A 19533-nucleotide genomic window follows, 5' to 3' on the forward strand; every position below is an offset into this window, starting at 1 on the left:
CAACTTGCTGCAATTACCCCATGGGGTAACAAATAAACACACTAAACCAGAGACAATATAGTGAAAATGTTGTATTGTGACATGCTTTTCCAGTTCAAAATGTTGAAAGCATTTTTTTTTTTATTGAACAAATTATTAAATCCTACATGCAAAATTCTGAAAGCCTACACTACATGTTAAAACAGCTGAACACATCCTATTCACACTTTATCTTGGGATCTTTCAAACGACAACTAACAGTCTATTAATATAACTATGACCAGCAGACTAATTTGGATGGACTTCTTTAGCTCTTGAAAATACTCTATACAAGAGCGCTAGTAATTCATTCACTTTTATTTTTTTTTAAATTTTAATCACAAACACTATACAATCTGTATTGTAGGTGTTAAAACATGTATTTCCTTTAAAAAAGTTTAAGAAGTATTAAAACAGTTTTAACAGTGATAAAGTAGGCTTTATTCCAATTATTTGTGTTCAATTATTCAACACCAATTTTTTTACAATACCTAAATCTACTAAGACCTACTTCTTTTGGACCTGTGCCATCTGTTCTACCAGGTAACTTCCCAAATTATGAAATTTATAATTTTCCTCTTTAAAAATAAATTGTTGGAATTATTTATGTAGATGGCAGTGCTTAGACCCAGCCCACACATTTTATAAATATGTTACAACTACACACAGCACACAGCTTCACAGTTCATGCGATAGGCAGTGTCTAGAAAATCAGTTACTAACTTCCAAAAACATTTAAATATCTACGGTATTTAAACACAGTGTTTTCTATTTCCTCATAAGAAAAGTAAACTGTAAACATTTTTACCTTTAGTTCATGCCTTGTTTGTTAGGTAATGTGGACTTATTTTGTTGGTTTGTTGGGGCTTTTTTAAGTCTACAACATTGTTGAAATAAATCTGTGTTTCCAAAAATATTACATTCCATGGATAAAGCACAAGTCTATTATATAACCATGTGATACAGATACAGAAAATGAACTACTGTATTCAAAAACATAAAAGTAAAGATACTAAAACAGTCCATAGCTGTTAGAGCTGATGCTTTCAGAATACAGACCAACATTGTTACACTAAAAATGTTCAAAAATAAGGCCTCTGAAATAAATATTTCCATTCTTTAAAAAAAGATATAATAAAAATGTACATCACATGGTCAATGTAGGTATAAAAAGCACTAAGTTAAACCATTCTGGATGATGTATCTGAAGTAAAATGGCCTAGGTTTTGCTTCTGCCGACGTCCTCTATTGTTTTTGGGGCATTTTCTGTTAAAAAAAAAGAGAGACAAATAGAAAAGGAGGGCTGATTTTATATATGCCACATATAATTAAGCCTAGCAATAACACGTTGACTTAATTTTCTGTACTTAACAACAGCAAGAAGTCTATGATCTGTGCTGACCAATGGGACAGTCCTGCTATTTAGTACTGGACTGTCACCTGGGAATGTCTGTAGGGCCCCAGATCATTTAAAAGGGAGCCCTGCTTGACCTTGAGACTGAAACCAGCAAGGTTTCATCCTTCAGCCTTGATCCAGCAAACACATTCCATGAGGAATGATTGCATTAGCTTTACTTTATACATATTTCATATTTAAAACCCAGTGGATGGCGAGACTGGATCAATCAGACTTTTGAAGTGCTGGACCTCCAGGTGCCTTGCTGCTCACAGCAGCCTATGCGACAGACCCCACCCAGGTCTCTCTGTGGGGTGACTCTGGTGATCCTTTTCTTGGGGCCAGACACACAACTAAAAGGATTCACAAAAGCCAGCAATCCTGAACAGAATGGCACTTAGCCAGGCAATGCATGATGGAGCAGTCCTGCTGGGATGCAACAAGACGTGAGAGACTGAGAGTTGGTGAATGGTCATAGAGAAGCTGAAAGAGGAGCTGAAACATAGTCTTCCACACCACTGCTTTGGCCAGCAGGATGCAGTGTGAAAAAGGGGATGGCATCAGTTGCATGAGCCAAGTAACTCTTGCACATGTACAGGTGGTGTTTTACACGAGCTAGTGTCGGTTAGGTTGAACTTTACAAGGGATACAAGGAAAAAGGCCTGTACTGTTCATTCACGGAGTGTCCCTCTACATCACTGAGTTTGGGAAGCTGTGCACTAATGCAGTAGCAGAAAGTTTTATGGCCCAGTGTAAGTGGAGCTGAAAAAGTGAAGGACAACTTGAGGAAGAAAAGTCAAACTGTGTCACTGATGCCCAAGTGTAAGACTTAAATGCTTCATGCTCCTATAAGGTAACTAAGTCATCCTTAATCTATCTCAGAGACCTCAGTGCTTGTTTGGTTCAAGTCCTAGAACTGAATGCCTTGTCATCAAAAAGAACCCATGGCTCTCATCTCAGTTTTTACACAGGGTGAGAGATGACAGAACCCAGAAACCTGAACTCTGTGCTTGTGCATCTTTAAGTTTCATAAAATAGGTTCTTATAGTGAGTGTCTAATAACGGGACTAAGTTGCACACTAATTTTCAGAAAGTGTATATGGTGTGAAAGGTACTTTTTTCTCTGTGTAACACCATTTACAGTGGTACATCAGGGAACCTATGACATCAACCTCTCTGGTTTCAGTGGGTGGTAGCTGGGGAGCATAGCTTCCATAAGTTATCAGCAATGTTTCAGTAAGTCCAGTGAAGGTCTAACACAGTAGATGACCTCTTGGATTTGTTTCAAGGCTGATCTGTTCAGCTGTGTATTTGGTCTGGAGATTGAGTGGTTACTGGTGGTTTCTGAATTTAAACAAATCTGTCTTTTGTGACCAAAGAAACAAAGGGGCAGATAGGATGTTACATAATCATCCTGCTTCGGTCATTAGGTAGTTTTCATGTGGGTATTAAGCAAATAAAATACTGGGCGTCATATAATTAAATACAGAAAAAGTATATCCATACAATGTGTAATTTTTCACTTTTTGTCTTTACCTACCTTGTTATGCACATGACAATTGCAACTATAATGGCAATCTGTACAGCTCCAATTATTGCTGCAATAAGGACATGCGTAAGCTTTTGTCTACTTGGGACAACATAAAGAATACTAAAGTCTGTCTTTTCACAGTGCTGTCCAGTATATCCTGATTCACACCTGAAAAAGAAAAGGAATATTTCATGGACTCTGTAATTTGACAGCAACCCAGTCATTTTGCAGTTGAAATGAGAAATCCAAGGTGACTCCAGCTGAGAAAGAGCTGGTGAGAAGGTGCAGCTGTGGTAACACTTGGGGTAGGGAATGGTTTGGATCTGTGTGGCAAGAAAAGAGACAGAACAAGTAGATATGCTCTGCTTTTTCTGGATAAGGTTACTAGTGGCCCTCTGAAAACACACCAGTGTGGGGAAGGCCCTGATTTGTCAAAATAAATATGTGGGTCATTATTATATTGGTACAATATTTAGGAAGAGTGTCAACTGGGTGAAACAAGTAGACACTTTGAAGACAAGAAGAAAAGGCTAAATGAAACACAAGAACCATGCTCATGAAACACAGAGCGAGCACAACTCATTCAGCTCCATTGTCAATATGGGACAGAAGTGAAAAAGAGGAAGGAGAAGCTTGAAATGTGGGTTGAAAATCCACCTTGAAAAAGGAAGATCCCTTTACAAGCTGCAACCTAGAGAAGTGGAATCTTGCAAAATCTGCTGGACAACACCAGCACCAAACCCCCTCTTGCCTTGTGGCTGAGCCAGAATTTGATGGAGGTCAGCTTAGAAAACCCAGTGGCCCACATCTGTTCAAGTGAGAGTTCAAGAAAGAATCCAAAATAATTTGCATGGGGTGGGGGAGAAATAGCTGGAAGCAGAAGAGAAGCAGATCTCTAAATGGTAACTTGCCTGAGCAAAGCAGCAGTTAGCTCAATGAGAAACTCAGCAGAGGCTGTTCCTGAGCAGTGACGTGTTCAGGCGATGAGAGATGTGCCAGTGCAAACATGCTCTGAAACAATTCATGTCTCAAGGCAAAAGAGGCTGAGGCACAAGAGAAGGCAAGTGCCACCCAAGACACTGAGATGAAGTCTGCAGAATCAAAGGCCACCACTTACAACCCTGAGCAAGTTCCTTGTCCTTTAGAATCGACTGACGCAAATGCATCACTCTGGACAACTGAATCGTGTAATTGGCCTCCAGCTCTACAGCAGAAAGCTGGAGAAGAAGTACTCACACGCAGGCTGAGCAACAATCCTTTTGTAAACTGGATCTGACAAGCCTAAATGCAACTCAAAATCAGACTCATCCATTCAAAAGCTTTGTGCTAGGGTAGGAATCAATTCTGTTTGGAGCAGCAAAATAATTACACCAAAGACCTTTCTACAACTGCTAATGCAACTCCTAATCCCTCTCTGCATGCAGGGATAATAGTTGGGGGTTTACATGTTCATAATCTTGTGATTCTACTTTCTCCAGCCATGAGCTGCCGTGTAAGGAGTTTTGGTTCAGGCATGAACGAAATTCTGGTAAGACTTGTTAAAAAAGCCCTCCATGTACTGTAAGTGTGCCCAGTGGTAGCCAGGAAAGGAATAAAGAGAACTTTGTATAAGCATACAAGAAGAATGAGGAGAGTGAACATGCTGGTAATCATGCAAGACACAAAAAGGAAGAGGCCTTACTAGTCAAGAGGACTTAAATCTTACTGTTACTTTGCTTTCTGTTTCATTAAAGAAAGTAGAAGTTGAAGTATTATCAATGTGAGAGCTGCTTTAATGCAGAGAAGGCAAAACAAGGCAGAGGAGGCACAAGGAATTCAAAGATGTTTCCTCAGAAACACTGAAATGACAAGAAATTATTTCTGAGAAGTACTGAATGCAGATTCAGGAGAAGAAGTGCTTGTATTAGGAATTACATCATGCAGGATGAAGTAGTAGGCACTAGTTTACTGCCTTAAACGAGTAGAACAGATTTTAAAGCATTCTGCTGCATTAATGCATAACAAGATAATATAGCATTAGTATGATAGCAAGATCAATAGGGTCAGCAGGGATTTATCAAAATAAGCTGATTAGTCAATTAATTGATTTAGCATAAAGAAGTGTAGATTTCTTTTTAAAGGGCTGGACTGTGTGTCCTTGACGCAGCCTGCCATAAGGACAGGGCAAAACTGCACTGCACAAGGGGGGCAGCAGGAGACAGACCTGATCCCATCTGTGCAAAGGCTGCTAAACTCAATTCTGTGCAACTGACTGCTACAAAACCTTCCTCCCACCTGCCTGCTGGCAGTCCTGGAGGGCTGCTGTACAATAAGCAAGGAGATTCACTGCCCCTAGTGAAAGTAAAACTCAGAATTTGCTCTGCACAAGTATTTTCTGCAGTTTTATAGGTCATCCAACACCTCACATACATTGCTGCCAGGAAATGAGGACCAAATTAAACAATGTGTGTGCTAGATGTGTATGAGAACCAAAAGCATTTGAAAATAACAATTGGCCCTTAGCATTCATCATTATATTTTCCTTGCTGGAGAGAGAATTTTTTTCTCTGATAGAGGCACATGATTACTACGGCAGATTGATGTCTGTTATAAACTATTTGTTTCCTTAATAACTCTGCTTCAGTAAGAAACATGCATAAAGCATGAGACTATCAGTATTTTAATAGCCAAGAAAAATCCAAAGGAGATCTGATACTCAGGGTTAAGAACTGACAGTCACAAATTCTTGGCTGGAACCACGTGAGGTTTGTTGTGCTAGGCTCAGTGCTGAGCTACTATTCAGACTGTATAAATACATAGTTAAAGGTAGTAACAGTAAATCTAACCATAAAATAGAATTTAAAGGGATGATACATTAATTAAGTTCATCAAAACATTGCCTGTCAGTAATTATTAGTGTCATAATAAATATTTAAAAAGATTGAATTTACTCTGAATCATAAATGATAAATTTCTGTAAGATTAGCACCTCCTAGAAAAAAAATCTGAGAAAATAAAAATTAGTTAAGTCAGACTTGAAAAACATTCGTGAAAAACATTTCCTTGTTACTTTAAATATTTTGAGGACAAATACACTATAAATTGTGTTAAATACAGTTCTAGATCAAAAAGAATACTGTAATCAGATAGTATTGCCTAATGCCCATCAAGATGATGGGCAAACATCAACATTTTATAAGTTGACAACTGTAGTGGCTCTGCCTTTTGGGCTGCCTGCTCTCTGACCTGTCTGGAAACCCTTAAATCTTGGCAGTGCAAAAAACACCTAAATATCATCAATCAATAAGGATCAGGTGAGAAAATATGAAAGTATCCAATGTATTTACAGCTGAAGTTTCAAAAGTGAAGGAAAGCAAAGAGTTATAGCAGCTTCAGCCACATTAATCTGAAAGTACAAACTTGCAAGATAAAAGCTCAGGATAAGCGTCCTAGTAAGTAGGGCACTGCATCTTACTGCAAAGTGGCCTTTTTCTATAAACAACTTTTATATATTTAAATAATAGTAATAATAATCATTTAAATAAAAATAATTTTTGGAGGAAAACAAAGATACAGAATTTGATTGGTGAAATCTAAAGGAAAAAATATCTGGGAGCTAAGGAATATTCATATATCCTGGGAAACACTGAGGGGCTTAATACTCAGTGTACTGAATTGCTAGTTTACACTGTAGACAAACGGTGTGGGCTAAAGAATATTTTGCAATTTATATTCTCTAGATGATGCCTATTACTGTGAAAAATGGCAATAAGTGTTAAAAATAAGATATTGATTCTCTAGAGAGAGTTTACGACAGGAAGAATAAAATGTACAGATAGTGTAATAACAGGCTGAGAGGTCAACGGGGAAAGAACAGGGATACAGGCAAGGCAAAGGCCTTTTTTCTGTTTCTGTTTGTTTTTTTAGCTCTGGATATGATTTAGCAGCTGAAAATAAGAGGACAACACTGAGGATACACTCCTCAGAGGGATTCAGGTTCTGAACTCCCTGACTGACCAAGCCCCTCCTCTGAACACTCTCCCTCTGGACTGGAGCAGCTGGGTGCTGCCCACAGCACAGGGATACAACTCCTGTGCCACTGCTTAGGTATCACATAGTGCTACACCCTGTCATTATGTCTAGAGAGCATTTTGATTAAACTTTACAGTGATTTCAATCACATTTTGGAGACGTGAAGGACTTACCGGCAGGAAGCCTTCTGAGTGGAATAAATGAATTCACATTTTCCATGTATACAGTAACCATTGAAGCTTTCTGAACAAGGTATGTGGTTTCCAATGTAAATGTCTTCTCTTTGATCACTGGCGTCTTGAAAAGAAATAGACATAAACAATTATACATGTCTCTATGATGTTAATTAAAAACTCTCAACCAAGAATAGTATATCCTTAAAAATTTGCAGTAAATAAAGGAATAGAGAATGATAAAGCAGAGGCTTAATGGTGAAGTTTCAGAGGCACCTACAGAGATTTGCTAGAATGTACTGCACTGGAAAATGATCCTCAGAGACATCTAGATATGCTTTTTATATCAGGTTTCTCAAAAAGGAGAAAAGTGATCATGACAGAAACAAACCAAAGCAGGAAGATCAGCAGAAGCTTTGTCAGTGGCACTGGGGCAAAGAGCTAATACATAGATAATACATAGATACAGAGAGCTCTCTCCCATGTGTAAACAGATGGAAAAAAACCCTCCAAAAAGGATTCGAAAAACGCTGAACCACATTTTATGATTACTGGGTAGAAAACTGCTTGATACAGCCCAGATCTGATTGGTACCACTGGTGGTTAAAGCTGAAATCAAACACACTTCAATAGCAGTCTTCCTCAGAGAAATATTTTATGGAGAGAGAACTCAAAAAATATCGAAATGTGTTTAAAATACCCATTCCTTTGGGAAGTGTGCTGGTTTTGGCTGGGATGGAGTTAACCTCCTTCACAGCAGCTGATGGAGTGCTGTGAAGATTTCTGGCTGAAATAGTACTGGTAACACACCATTGTTTTGGCTGTTGCTGACAGGAGCTTGCACAGCATCAAGACTTCCTCTGCTCCTCACTCTGCTTCTCCCCTCAGCAAGAAAGAAGACTGGGAGTGGGCAAGAGCCTGGGAGGGGACACAGCCAGGACAGCTGACCCAAACTGACCAATATGGGATATCCCATACCTTATGAAATCATGCTCAGCAATAAAAACAACAGTTTTGGTATTTCCAAGGTGGCAGTTGCTCAGCAACTGGCTGGTCATCGGTCTGCTGCAAGTAACAGATTTTGCAACACTTGGTTTTCTTCTCTTTTTTACCCCCCTTTGCTTCTTAAAAGTGCCTTAAGCTTGACCAATGAGTTTTTCTCACATGTGCTTTCTTGATTCTCTCCTCCATCTCCCTGGGGGAAGCTGGGATGGAGCAAGCGACTGGTGGGCACTTAGTTGCTGTCTGTGTCAGCCCAGGAAGGCAGTCCCTCCTGACCCAACATCTTTCATGCTTCTGTCATGTTACCAAAATTATCCAAAGCTGTGCTCATTTTCAACCATTTTTCCCCCCAAATTTTTTTGGTAAAATAGCCCTCAACACAGAAGTTGGTATTTCACAATGAACTTCTCTGAAGAGCAGGGATCTTAAGATGTGAGCGTAATTCTGGAATTGTGTTCATTTCCATGGCAATAGATTATAGCTTCACAAATAAGAGACTAGAAAGCAAAAGGGAGTGTGAAGAAGAAATCTCTTATACAATTGCAGATATTTGGAATAACACCAGCAAGAAAGTGAATGTATTTATACCAGACAAAAAAAGAGATATGCTGCTGTTTTAGGTTTTTCCTGAAAATGTCTGGAATGTGTTTTAATTAGGTTCTGGGGAAAAAAAGCCCAACCATCTATTAGAGCTTTTAGATATAAGGAAATCTCTTGATTCAGACTATGTTTTGAAAACAAAGAAATATTGATACAAGAGAAGAACGTTGATTAATACTGATAATGTGTCCACCACTGAACTGATGGAATAGACTATGTCACAACATGTCTAAGAGGAGAAAGGTGGGGATGTCTCATCCCAAAACTATTGTCTCCCTCCTTCTCCAAGAATTTAATTACTGTCATATCAGGTCCCAGTCAAAGGCTTGTAATGACCTACAGACAATTATATTAGTATGTTTAGAGAGCTGCACTGTATCTGGTTTTAATACATGTACTGACACAGAATGTGAGGCCCAGTGGAAAACTGAAAGGGGCATCCCCTGAAAAGTGGCCGGACAGCCACACACAGGTCAGAGGCAAAATTTATATTAAGCAACAAGATGTTAAATGCAGGAGATGATTCCTAGTGTAAAACAGACATTTACCCCCTATTGACAGGAATGCATTTTTAATCAAAGACCTGCTAGACTGCTTCAGATCTCCAAAGTGAAATATCTAACTGGTGTAGGAACCTTGAAAGAGTGACTGGATATAGGAGTTCAAATACTTCACCAGGAGGAAGAGTCATGCATAAAAACTGAAACCCTGATGCTCATGGTAAAAGAAAACCACCAAGCCAGCTGAATCTGGTAAGAGAGACTTTTCTGATGTAACTTTAGGTAGCCATCTGCACTGCAGGAGGAGACCCTCATGGTTCTAGAGACTAAAAGATATCCATTCAGAGAACAGGGTTTAACAAAAGTAACTCACAGGAACTGAAAGCAAAAGCAAACAGGAGGGAGTGTGGACTGTTCTCTTAACCTGGAAGAAAAAAAGCAATTCACAGAAGTTCACTTCAGGCTTTCACTATCAAAAGACTCCTGAGCACTGCATTAAAAATTTTCAAAACAACTTTTTTTCATGAAGCATACTCCCTTCATGCACATCATTTGCTGAATGTGAGACCGGACGAGCCATACTCATCAATAATAATAATTATATACAATGGTTTTTTCCACTAACTAGACTTCAAGGGTAGTTTACATGCAATGAGTAAAAGGCTGTTACCTCTTTGGAATGGGAACTGAAAGTGGTGTTTCATTACCTTACATAATAAGATGTATATTGCATTTGGTGCCTTTTATACCTTCATAATGTAAGTGAAAATTGACATTAAATCACTCCAACTGGTACATCATATGCAGTGAAAATAAGAGAATTTGTGAAAAGAGAAAAATATATGAAGATTTTTGGCACTGAATGACTTTTCAAGAGGAACACAAGGAATGTTGAAAGCCATGGTGGGATGGCTTTACTCAGAGAAGCCATGGGAGTGCAAAACAAGTATAATGACAGAAAAACTTAAGACCAGAGCTAACAGAGAAGGTACAAACCCCTTGCAACAAAACCTGCATCAAGACCAGCACTGAGGAGAAAGAACAGTGAGTTAGGTTCATTTGTGATTCCTTCCTGTGTGGAATAGAAGCACCCATTTGCAGACTGGATTCTCTTTTCAGGGAAGTTTTCTTCCTCCCTGGGACCTGAATTAGAGATGTCCCTACAAGACTGAAGAGGTTATTGCAACCTTCAGACTACTACCCACTCCTGCTCTTTCACGTGGCTACTAATGATGATGTAGCAACAAAAAGTCTGAGGTCAATCAAATGAGATTTCAGAAGCCCTGGGGACAATGCTAAAAAAATTTGGTGACACAGAGACAGTGTTTCCCTTCAATCCTTCCTATAATAAGGAGAAACTTGAAACAAACAGGAGAGCCCAGGATATCAATACCTTGCTCTGGGACTGGTGTTTACACCAAAACATTGGGGTTTTAAATTATGGAAGAGACTTTGAGACAAAAGGTATGCTGGGGCCTGATGGGACCCACCTGTCCTGAAGGGTAAAAGGACTTTTTGGCAGTAAGCTGGCAGGACTGACGGAGAGGGCTTTAAGCTAGAATTGATGGGGGAAGGGGATGCCAACAGCACTGCAGTAGGTAAGGCACAGGTTGTCACAGCATCACCTGAGGGTAGCACGTGCTAGTAGGAACACTTATGCTGCTCCTGGGAGCATGGAGAGCTCAGGAGCACATTTGAAATTCTTGAACACCAACTCAGACAGTATGAGAATAAAACAGGATGAACTGGAAGCACTGGTCAGCTCCCAGAGCTATGATATCACTGGTATTTGCATGACTTGGTAAAGTGAATCCACAAGTGGAGTGTTGAGATGGAGGGCTACAGGCTGTTCAGGAGCGACAGGCAGGGCAGACAAGTTGGAAGTGTCATGTTTTATGTAAGGAAGAAGTGATTGTACAGCACTTACAGTTAGTGCTGATGTGGTTGAGAGCCTCTGGGTGAGGGCTAGAGGGATGGAAAACAAGGAGATGTGGTTGTAGATGTCTACTACTGAGTGCCCAGCCAGGATATAAGCAATTATGAGAAATTTCTGGATTGCTAGCCCTTGTCCTTATGGGAGATTTTTAACTTCCCAGACATCACCTGGGAATATAATATTGCTGTGATGAACAGGACTTTCTTGACATTTGTAGGAGATAATAACTTCTTGTCAGAAGTACTCAGTGAGGAAAGCCCTCCTAGGCTTGCTACTTGTGAATAGAGGACTCATGGGGGGATGTAATTGTATGTGTCTGTCTCAGCCATAGTGATCATGAAATGGTTGAGTTTAATGGTTGAGCCTTCAGCGCAATGAGAAAAAAAGGACACCAGAGTTGCTACCCTTGGACTTGAGCAGAAAAACCTTTAAGCTGTTCATGGAGCTATTTAGCAGAGTACCCTGCAATGTGCTTTGTAGGTGTCCATGAGCGCTGGTCAAGTTCTAAGAAGCGCCATTTAGAAGCACAGGAGCATTGCTGCATTGTAATTCTGCTGCATTGTAAGTCAAGCAAGTGGGGCGGAAGACCAGCTTGACCAAACAGGGAACTCTTTTTGGAAGTCAAGAGGAAAGAGAATTTGTATGGTCACTGGAAGGGAGGTCAGGCTTCACAGGAAGAGTACATAGCGGTGGTTCGTATGTACAGGGAGAAGACACAAAAGGCCAAAGCTCATTTAGAACTGAATGGCCAGTGTTGTGTAAGATAACAAGAAGGGCTTTTTCAAGTGCATTACTAGCCATAGGAGGTCTAAAGAAAGCATTGGAGTGATACTTGATGTGTATGATCATCTGACTAGCCGGGATGAAGAAAAAGTTGAGACATTAAAGGTTATTAAAAGGTAAGGTAAGGTTCATGTCGGTGAAACATTTTCAATCAATGTGATTCAGCGTATCATGTTACTGAAAATATTTTAAAACAACCTAACAAATACAGGCTCATCCATTTTTTTCGGAAGTTAACAGAAAAGATGGGATCATGGCAGGGAGGCTTGTGCTATGTTATTTCATCAGGAAAGTCACAGCTTGGTGTCTTCCAGCAAAGTCATTTTCACAGCACTTGGAGGGAGTCCAGTCCTGTGGCCACTGCACAGGGTACTGAGCAGCTGGGCATCTTAGAGGAATACAGCAGGCAAAACTTACAAATCACGCACATCTTCCTGCTAGCCTCACAACACGCTCTAAGGAAGAAGCTGTTCACAGGTCTGTCTTGGTTACAGGAATCAAAGCTGTAAGGCAGACTAGAAGGACTTGTGTGCTCTATTTTGTCATCTTGTAAACCATAACCAAAAAGCACAAAGTCTGCACCGTACCTTTCACTTCTGGCCGATACTGCATGCCATCATCTTTCTTTCCGACTGCATTTGTGTCATCTGTTTCTAGGTGATAAATACATGCATGGTTACTTATTAGGAAAGGATATTTTCCAGACCACTGCGTGTGCATCACTGATAAGCCAGAAAAATATTCAAAGAATTATTTTAAGTTGTAGTAAAACTGGACACACTCCCACATTGTTCCTCCCATACAACCAGGTTGGTATCACATCTGGTCAGTAACCCTGGTGTCCAGACCAACACCTGGCACAACTCAAGCTGTAGGTTTTTAACTAAAAACTTCACTGTGGTATGGACCTAGGTCATTTTGGTGACAGTCTGTTTTGGTGTTGGAACTGCCCAAGTTACAGATCTAGATGTAACTGGCAAAGAGTTGGTGGAAAGCTGTTATTCCACGTGAAAGTCCTAACTGCAAGCCCCCAAAGCTGAAAGGTTACAGACATGATCAGCTACAAAGCAATAGACAGAGGGCTTCAGTGGACCATTCCAACAAGGAATGGAAAGGAAATTATAGAATCACTTAGGTTGGAAAAGACCCTTAAGATTAATGGATCAAAGTTTGTGCAATCGAGGCCCAACTTGGCACACCTTGGAAGCACATTTTACTGCCCACAGCAACAAGAGGGAAGATTTCCCACACAGGCATATTCCTTCTGTTCTCCTACCATTCCCTCATGTAAGAACTGTTGGATTATTGCTTAGATTTTCCCAAGAGCTTTTCCTGTCTTTCCAGGTAACAGCAGCCAGAGAAAGGTAATGTAAACACAGCACTATGTGTGTAGCATCGGGAACTCAAAACTACAGGTGGTGAGTTCACTGATAACTGCATCATTGACTTCTGACCAAAAATGGAAAAGGGGAAGCTCTACCAAGCCCCATTATGTCAGAATTTACATTTACCAGAAAACCAAAATTAATCCTACCTGAACAATGCCCAAGATGCCTGATGTCAATCTGCTCTTGCCTCAGACATGACGCCTCTCTGACAAAGCATGGATTGTTATAGGAACTTCCATCAGAAGCACATACAGGATTAAAACTGTATCCACTGCAGTCTATGTTACATACACACCTGTTAATTGAAGCACACAGCAAAACAAAATTGATGTCCAGCAAACAAAAATTAAGTCATGTTAAGTCCTAAGTAAACACGAGCTCATACACCAATGCCAGGAGGGGAGAGCATGCTGCATGAGGATGCTGAAGAAGCCATTGACATCTCAGGCTTCCAAGCAGAATGTACAAAATTTTGAATAGATGCTTCAGTGTGCTTTTCAATAATGTATTAATGTTTCTTGTAGTTTTACTCTGATATCAATCTCATGGAATACACCTGAAAATTGGAAACACATTACTAGGAAGATTTACTACATTAATATACCAGTATGTAGTGTTTGTTCTCTAGTGTGAACAAAACCAGAAGAATATTCTACTCTTTTTAGAGTCAAGATCCTTGAGAGAGAAAACAAACAGGACTCCCTTTTCTGTTAGGCAATAGAAGCAGCTCTATTTCAAAGGCTGTTTAGACTCAATATGCTTGGTTAACTGTGTCATTTCAGCAAGACTTTCATTCATTCCTTTGAACGTTAACAATAGGTCTATTATGTTGCATTTAAAATGGGATTATGCAATCTGAATTATTTCATATTGCATCCCATTAACATTTTGGTTGTTTAGGATGAATCATTTTCCAAACAATTTGCAGCTAGGGATTGTGAAATGAAAGTGGGAAAAATGAAGACCTAGTGTGTAGCTGGTTCGTAACTACACAAAGGTAGGACAACCCCAGACTCAGACAGGGCTATGACCTGTTCATGTTTAGATACATTTGTAGCCCCAGAAAAAAGTCCTGAGATTTTACACTTGTGAATTGCATAGGAAAACTTTCCAACTTTCCAAGCCCCACACCCCCTTACTATTTTAATCAATATTCTGGTTTCTTCATTGTATTCTATTCTATTCTATTCTATTCTATTCTATTCTATTCTATTCATTTCTATTTTGAATCAAAGTTTCTGTGTATGTTTCACATCACTCTACAAGCTTCCCTCCACTTTTGGGATGGGGTAAATAAGAAATGTGGCTGCAGAATGAGGGGGAGGACAAGGTGGCCACCATGTCCAGCTCTCAGTCATGCTCCTCCTGATGTTGTGAATGTGGGAAGGGCCACTCTGCACCTTCTGAGAAGGTGGCAGTGGGCACAAGGTCCTCTCCTTGCCAGAAAGCTCTACAGGGGGCAGGCACATGGTCTGACCGTCAGGAGTTACCACTAGATTCATCTTGATTCAGTCTTGTAAGTCACAAGATGGGGAAAAATGTCCAAGCTACCAACTTACCAGGTTTTTTATGTTCTTTCCCACTGTTCCAGATAAAATTAAACTATTAAAGAGATGTAGGTAGGCCTCAGGCCAGTAACAAATCTTGCAGCAGAACCCAATTCCGTGCTGCAGAAACACTGAAAATGGCCAGCATACTTTTCTCTCTTCCTCTTCTTCCATGAGCATCTTTTTTTGCTTAATTTAAATATGCTAATTTTGCAGGTAATTTTTCATGCCTATGAACTTCAGATTGCTTCTAGAACATCTCTAGTGCAAACAGGGTTTTAAGTGCACCTGCTGACAGTGAAAAACTGCCCCAGGAATGAGTCTCTACACATCTTAGGGACCTACCTCCGAGTACTGATGAAGCCTCTAAATATCAATATGATGAACACATAATTTTTCTTACTAGAATTGGTGATGGTTGTAAACTTTAGAACCAGGATGGAAATACTATTTTGTTTACATGCTCCCACATGATGTTAGGACTAATAAGGGGTTTATTAGGATTTACTACATACAAATAAAAGGCTCATAGCTCAGCAGTTTTGCATACTTATTGACACAAACTAGCAGAGAGCTGGTCCTCATTTGCATGACACTGTCTGTGCACAGACAGATACCTTTGCTCACCCTTAAATCTGTCTGTAGTCACCATCCAATGTCTGTAGCATTATGGTTATGGCTGGGTTTTGTCAGTCCTGGTGACAAATAAGGTGAGTTTTGAAAATACTTTTTTCTTCCTCATGGTGACGTTACAGGCTAGCGTTGAAACTGCTTGGAAACTGCTTATGTTTCCTGCTTTTCTGTGTTTAGATTTAACATCTAATATTAAATGCTTACTTTTTCAGAATTCTCAAATGCTTACATTAGGGGTGGTTATGAATTCCTGACCATGGTTTTCTGATCAACAGTCTCAGTCTTACCTCTAGCCATCTCTTTAATGTACAGAAATTTCAGATGTTGACCCCCTCCACATGTATCTGATTATCTGTCTGGTGCCATTAGTGACTTCTTTGCCTATGACCATGATGCCAAGTTGTACTTCCAACCTTCCCCAGCCAGTTAGTTACTGGTTACTTCACAGAGCTGTCTGCCATGTAAAAGCAGGTGGTTTAACTACACTGTGGCATAATTAATAGTTGGCCTGATGTACTTTAAAAAGATTGAAACACTTATTCCAACATAAACCTCTGAAGCCTTCCAGAGGGCTGAAAGGGAATAAGTTCAGGTGAAGACACGGCTTGGGTGTAATGCTCTGAAGGGACAAGGCCTCCACAGATGCAGTAGTGTGGCAGAGAGGGAGCCAGGAGCACATGTTAGAAACCTGCACTCATCAGAGAGTCTGCATAGGGTGCAGTGAATTTGTTCTTGCTCAAAGACAGTTTACACTAGACCAAAAATACATTCGGGACTGCGGCAAGTGCCAAATCGTGAGATGAGAGTTGTGACATATGGGAAGTGCTGCTGTTGACAGAAAACATGAAAAGAATGTTGTTTTTAACTGCTCAGTGTTTGTGAAGGTAAAACTGTGGGACAGCAAGTTGCTGCTCTGATGTTGCACATCAAACACTTCAAACTGGAGCCTGGGTCCCTGTGAGAGGACAGTACCACCACAGACTGAAGAAGGGCAGCTCAGGAAAGTATTGGAAGATTAGCCAACAAACCCACTATGAAATACTGAAAATATGCTATATCCTGAAGTCAGAGAGCTAAAGAGGGCAAACAATAGCTTGGTACTGAGATGACAGGAAATCCAGCTGCTTGATGGAAGCCAACTCCCCTCATCAGCCAGTTTGGGAGCCAAAGCCAGGAAGAAGTCAAAGCTCAAGGCTGCCAAGCACAGCCCATAGGTCTGAACCATGCCACAGACCATACAAGAGGCACACAAAATATGTGAGAAGACACAGCAGACAGTGAGAATGAGCTAAAAGTGGTAGCAAAAAAAAAAAGCTTAAAGGGCAAAAATCTTATCAGAGGCCTTTGCAGGCAGGAAAACCTGTAAGAGGCACCATGAATTATAGGCTTTGTTTACCTTCACAACTAAGACTGAAACTGAACACAAAAGTGCAGTCCCGCATTATAATCTTTCCCTGAAGTCTCTCTCCTACTGGGCAGAGAGCACGGAGAGAACAAAAGGACAATGCAGAGAGCTGCTCATAAAGGCAGGGCAGGACATACTTGAGATCATGAAGGGGGTGCAGGGACACCTGGGAGAAGCACAAGAGTGGCACCCAGGAAGAGAGTGAACCTTAACTGTAAAATTCAAAAGAAAAGAGTTAGTCACTTAAGGGAAACCCACTTAACAGAATTGTGTATTAAGGACATCTTGAATGTGCTTGATGCTTCATACCAGAAAGAAGTGAATGAGTGCTTCAAATTTTTGCTGGAAAAGATTGCTGTAAAAGCCACACTGGAATAAAAGGAGTGAGAGCCCTACAGACATTTTTTTTCCACTGTAACCTTCTTATTGGTTTTAACCAAAAGGATTTAAATAGGTAGTTAATGCTCCACATTGATGTCTTGCTGGAGGAGGTTGCTGCTTAAAGTCCTCAACAGATCTTTTCTCTCTCTTCGACTGGGAAAGTCAACAGGATATATTCAGATGTTTTCCTGCTGTACTAGGGTATACAGAAAAGATCCCTGAATTTTGTCACCTGTCATCAGAGAGCTGACACCTTAAGAAAAAAGGCACCAGCTTGTTGTGAAATGTGCTTTTAGAAGTTGCATGCATATCATTCATTAACACCATTAGTTAAACAGAAAAGCATTTGAATTTCAAGAAAGTACAAAGTGATATAATTAAACCAAACAGATTTTTTTGGGTGGTTTTAATAAGCAAGAAATGAGGATGTACAACTCATTTTTTTGGGGCTACTAGGTGTAACAAAGAAAGTGTGCTTAGTAAAATGAAGTGACAAGCTCAGGCTGTAAGAGCACTTGCTGCTATTAGTAAATTAATTAGATCCCCAGAGATCAGAACACATTTCAAGGCTCCCTTTTGTTTTCAGGCTTCAAGGTGTATGTGGTCTGTTGGAAGTTCTGTGTGCTTAAAAACCCTGGTAGGTTCAAAGAACAGAGAGGAAACAAAAGGAAGGGAAAAGCATGACTGACTTGTGGAGTGGGCTTGGCTACTGGGAGAGCCGGGCATTTCCAACCAACAGATCAGGCTGCTGCATTTCTGACCACCTGGGATTTGCTCACAAATGTATTTTTCTGGCCTGGCCTCACAGGGGGTGCTGCTGGCTACCCCTTCCCAGTAGCTGACAACAGGAGGCGTTCTCAGGTACTCACCAATTCATTGGCACATCTGCTTAGAGATGTAAAATGGAAGCACTAGAGTAAAACAAAGCGTGTGAAATGCACACAGATGGATAAGGGTATGCTTGATAGAATAAATTTAGGTGAATTGAAATAGCAGGGGTGCTGCAATTGCAGGTAAGAATATAACCATGCCAAATGAAGGATTACTTTTCATTTGATGCTTCTTCTCTTGTGTGCAATTCTTCCCAGATGAAAGCAGAACTAAGAAAATCTGGATTTCAAAGTGATTTTTCTATCCATTTGACTAGAGTTGGATCTTCATCAGGTTTTTTGTGTATTTTTTAAAATCCCTTTATAGCACAAGAGAAGTAGAATTTGATTCTACAAAGCTTCTCTGTGCCCAGCTTTAACACTCTGTCTTTACTTCTGCCCAGCAATTCAGAACACCCTTTGAATACCATAAGCTTCAGCTACTTTCCAGACATCCCTACATTCCCTTTTTCATTTTCATGGCATGGCTCTCTCTGACCACTGTAGAAATTTAGTCTTTACCTGCAGTGAGCTTCTCACAGCATACATGGTGAACTGATGTTTGCTCTCTCAAGAGCAGCCTAACCCTCCCTCCATCCTCAAATAACAGGAACCTTCAAAGGTTTGGCACATACTGCTGCAAAGATCATTAAAAATATACATTAAAAAACCAGACCTGGATTATTATCCATCTAGGCTTTATTCAATTTCTTAATAGGGAAAAGACCACTATGTTATTCCTCTCATTTCAGAATATCCTGTAGCCTAGGTTTTCATAATTCATAATCTCATGACACAGTTGTAAATCCCTTGTTTAGGCTGATTTTCTTTATTGTCTGAATGGTTTGTTTTGTACACAAATATTTAGGATTTTTTTTTCCTGTTGGATCAGAAAGCTGTGAATTGCATTTACACAGGATTTAGATATCCTTCCTTATGAATACCTACACTCAATATCATACTCTAAAAAGTTAGTTAAAAACCAAAAGGTTGGTAAATGAGTGAAAAAGTGGTCAAAAGAAGGAAGTATAAACCTGCATGCTGGACTTCAAACAGGCCAAATCTTTCCCTGGAGGACAAATTATATGGACGAGGCAGAGACTAGAACTTTGAAATGTCCACACTGGCATTTCTAATTGTTATTACTGAGACTTCTGAAATTCTGGTTTGGCCTTTGTGAAAACAGACACTATGTAAATGTAGGCCAGTTGAATCTATATATTTCCAAGGCACCTTTGCTTTCCAAAGTATATCTCATAAAATGTTAATCTCAAAAGGTCTACTTGGGGATCAGCTGTCAATCTTTCTTGAAAATCTACATTATAAGTCAAAACATATCTTTGACAGGATAGTACACTTA

The 19533-nt window shown here is 40.0% G+C and overlaps 1 protein-coding gene across 3 annotated transcripts in view; it reads right to left on the reverse strand.

Annotated features, from left to right (window-relative positions):
* Positions 1 to 56: 56 nt before the first annotated feature.
* The window catches only part of LOC121672843 (tomoregulin-1-like), a 111491-nt gene continuing 92014 nt past the window's right edge, over positions 57 to 19533 (reverse strand). The window contains exons 6-10 of one of the 3 annotated variants that reach the window (XM_042045750.1): positions 13485 to 13633; positions 12538 to 12597; positions 7130 to 7253; positions 2955 to 3113; positions 57 to 1284 (exon numbers count right to left, since the gene is read on the reverse strand). In XM_042045750.1, coding sequence (XP_041901684.1) covers positions 1200 to 1284; positions 2955 to 3113; positions 7130 to 7253; positions 12538 to 12597; positions 13485 to 13633 — 577 coding nt within the window. In that variant the 3' untranslated portion in view covers positions 57 to 1199. Of the gene's footprint in view, positions 1285 to 2954; positions 3114 to 7129; positions 7254 to 12537; positions 12604 to 13484; positions 13634 to 19533 lie in introns of all 3 variants that reach the window. The other 2 variants (XM_042045749.1, XM_042045751.1) reach the window with 2 other exon arrangements.

The sequence above is a fragment of the Corvus kubaryi genome, unplaced genomic scaffold (genome assembly GCF_017639235.1).
Source record: "Corvus kubaryi isolate FWS band 111438036 unplaced genomic scaffold, C.kubaryi_AGA036_p1.0 65000, whole genome shotgun sequence".
NCBI classification, from domain to species: Eukaryota; Metazoa; Chordata; class Aves; order Passeriformes; family Corvidae; genus Corvus; species Corvus kubaryi.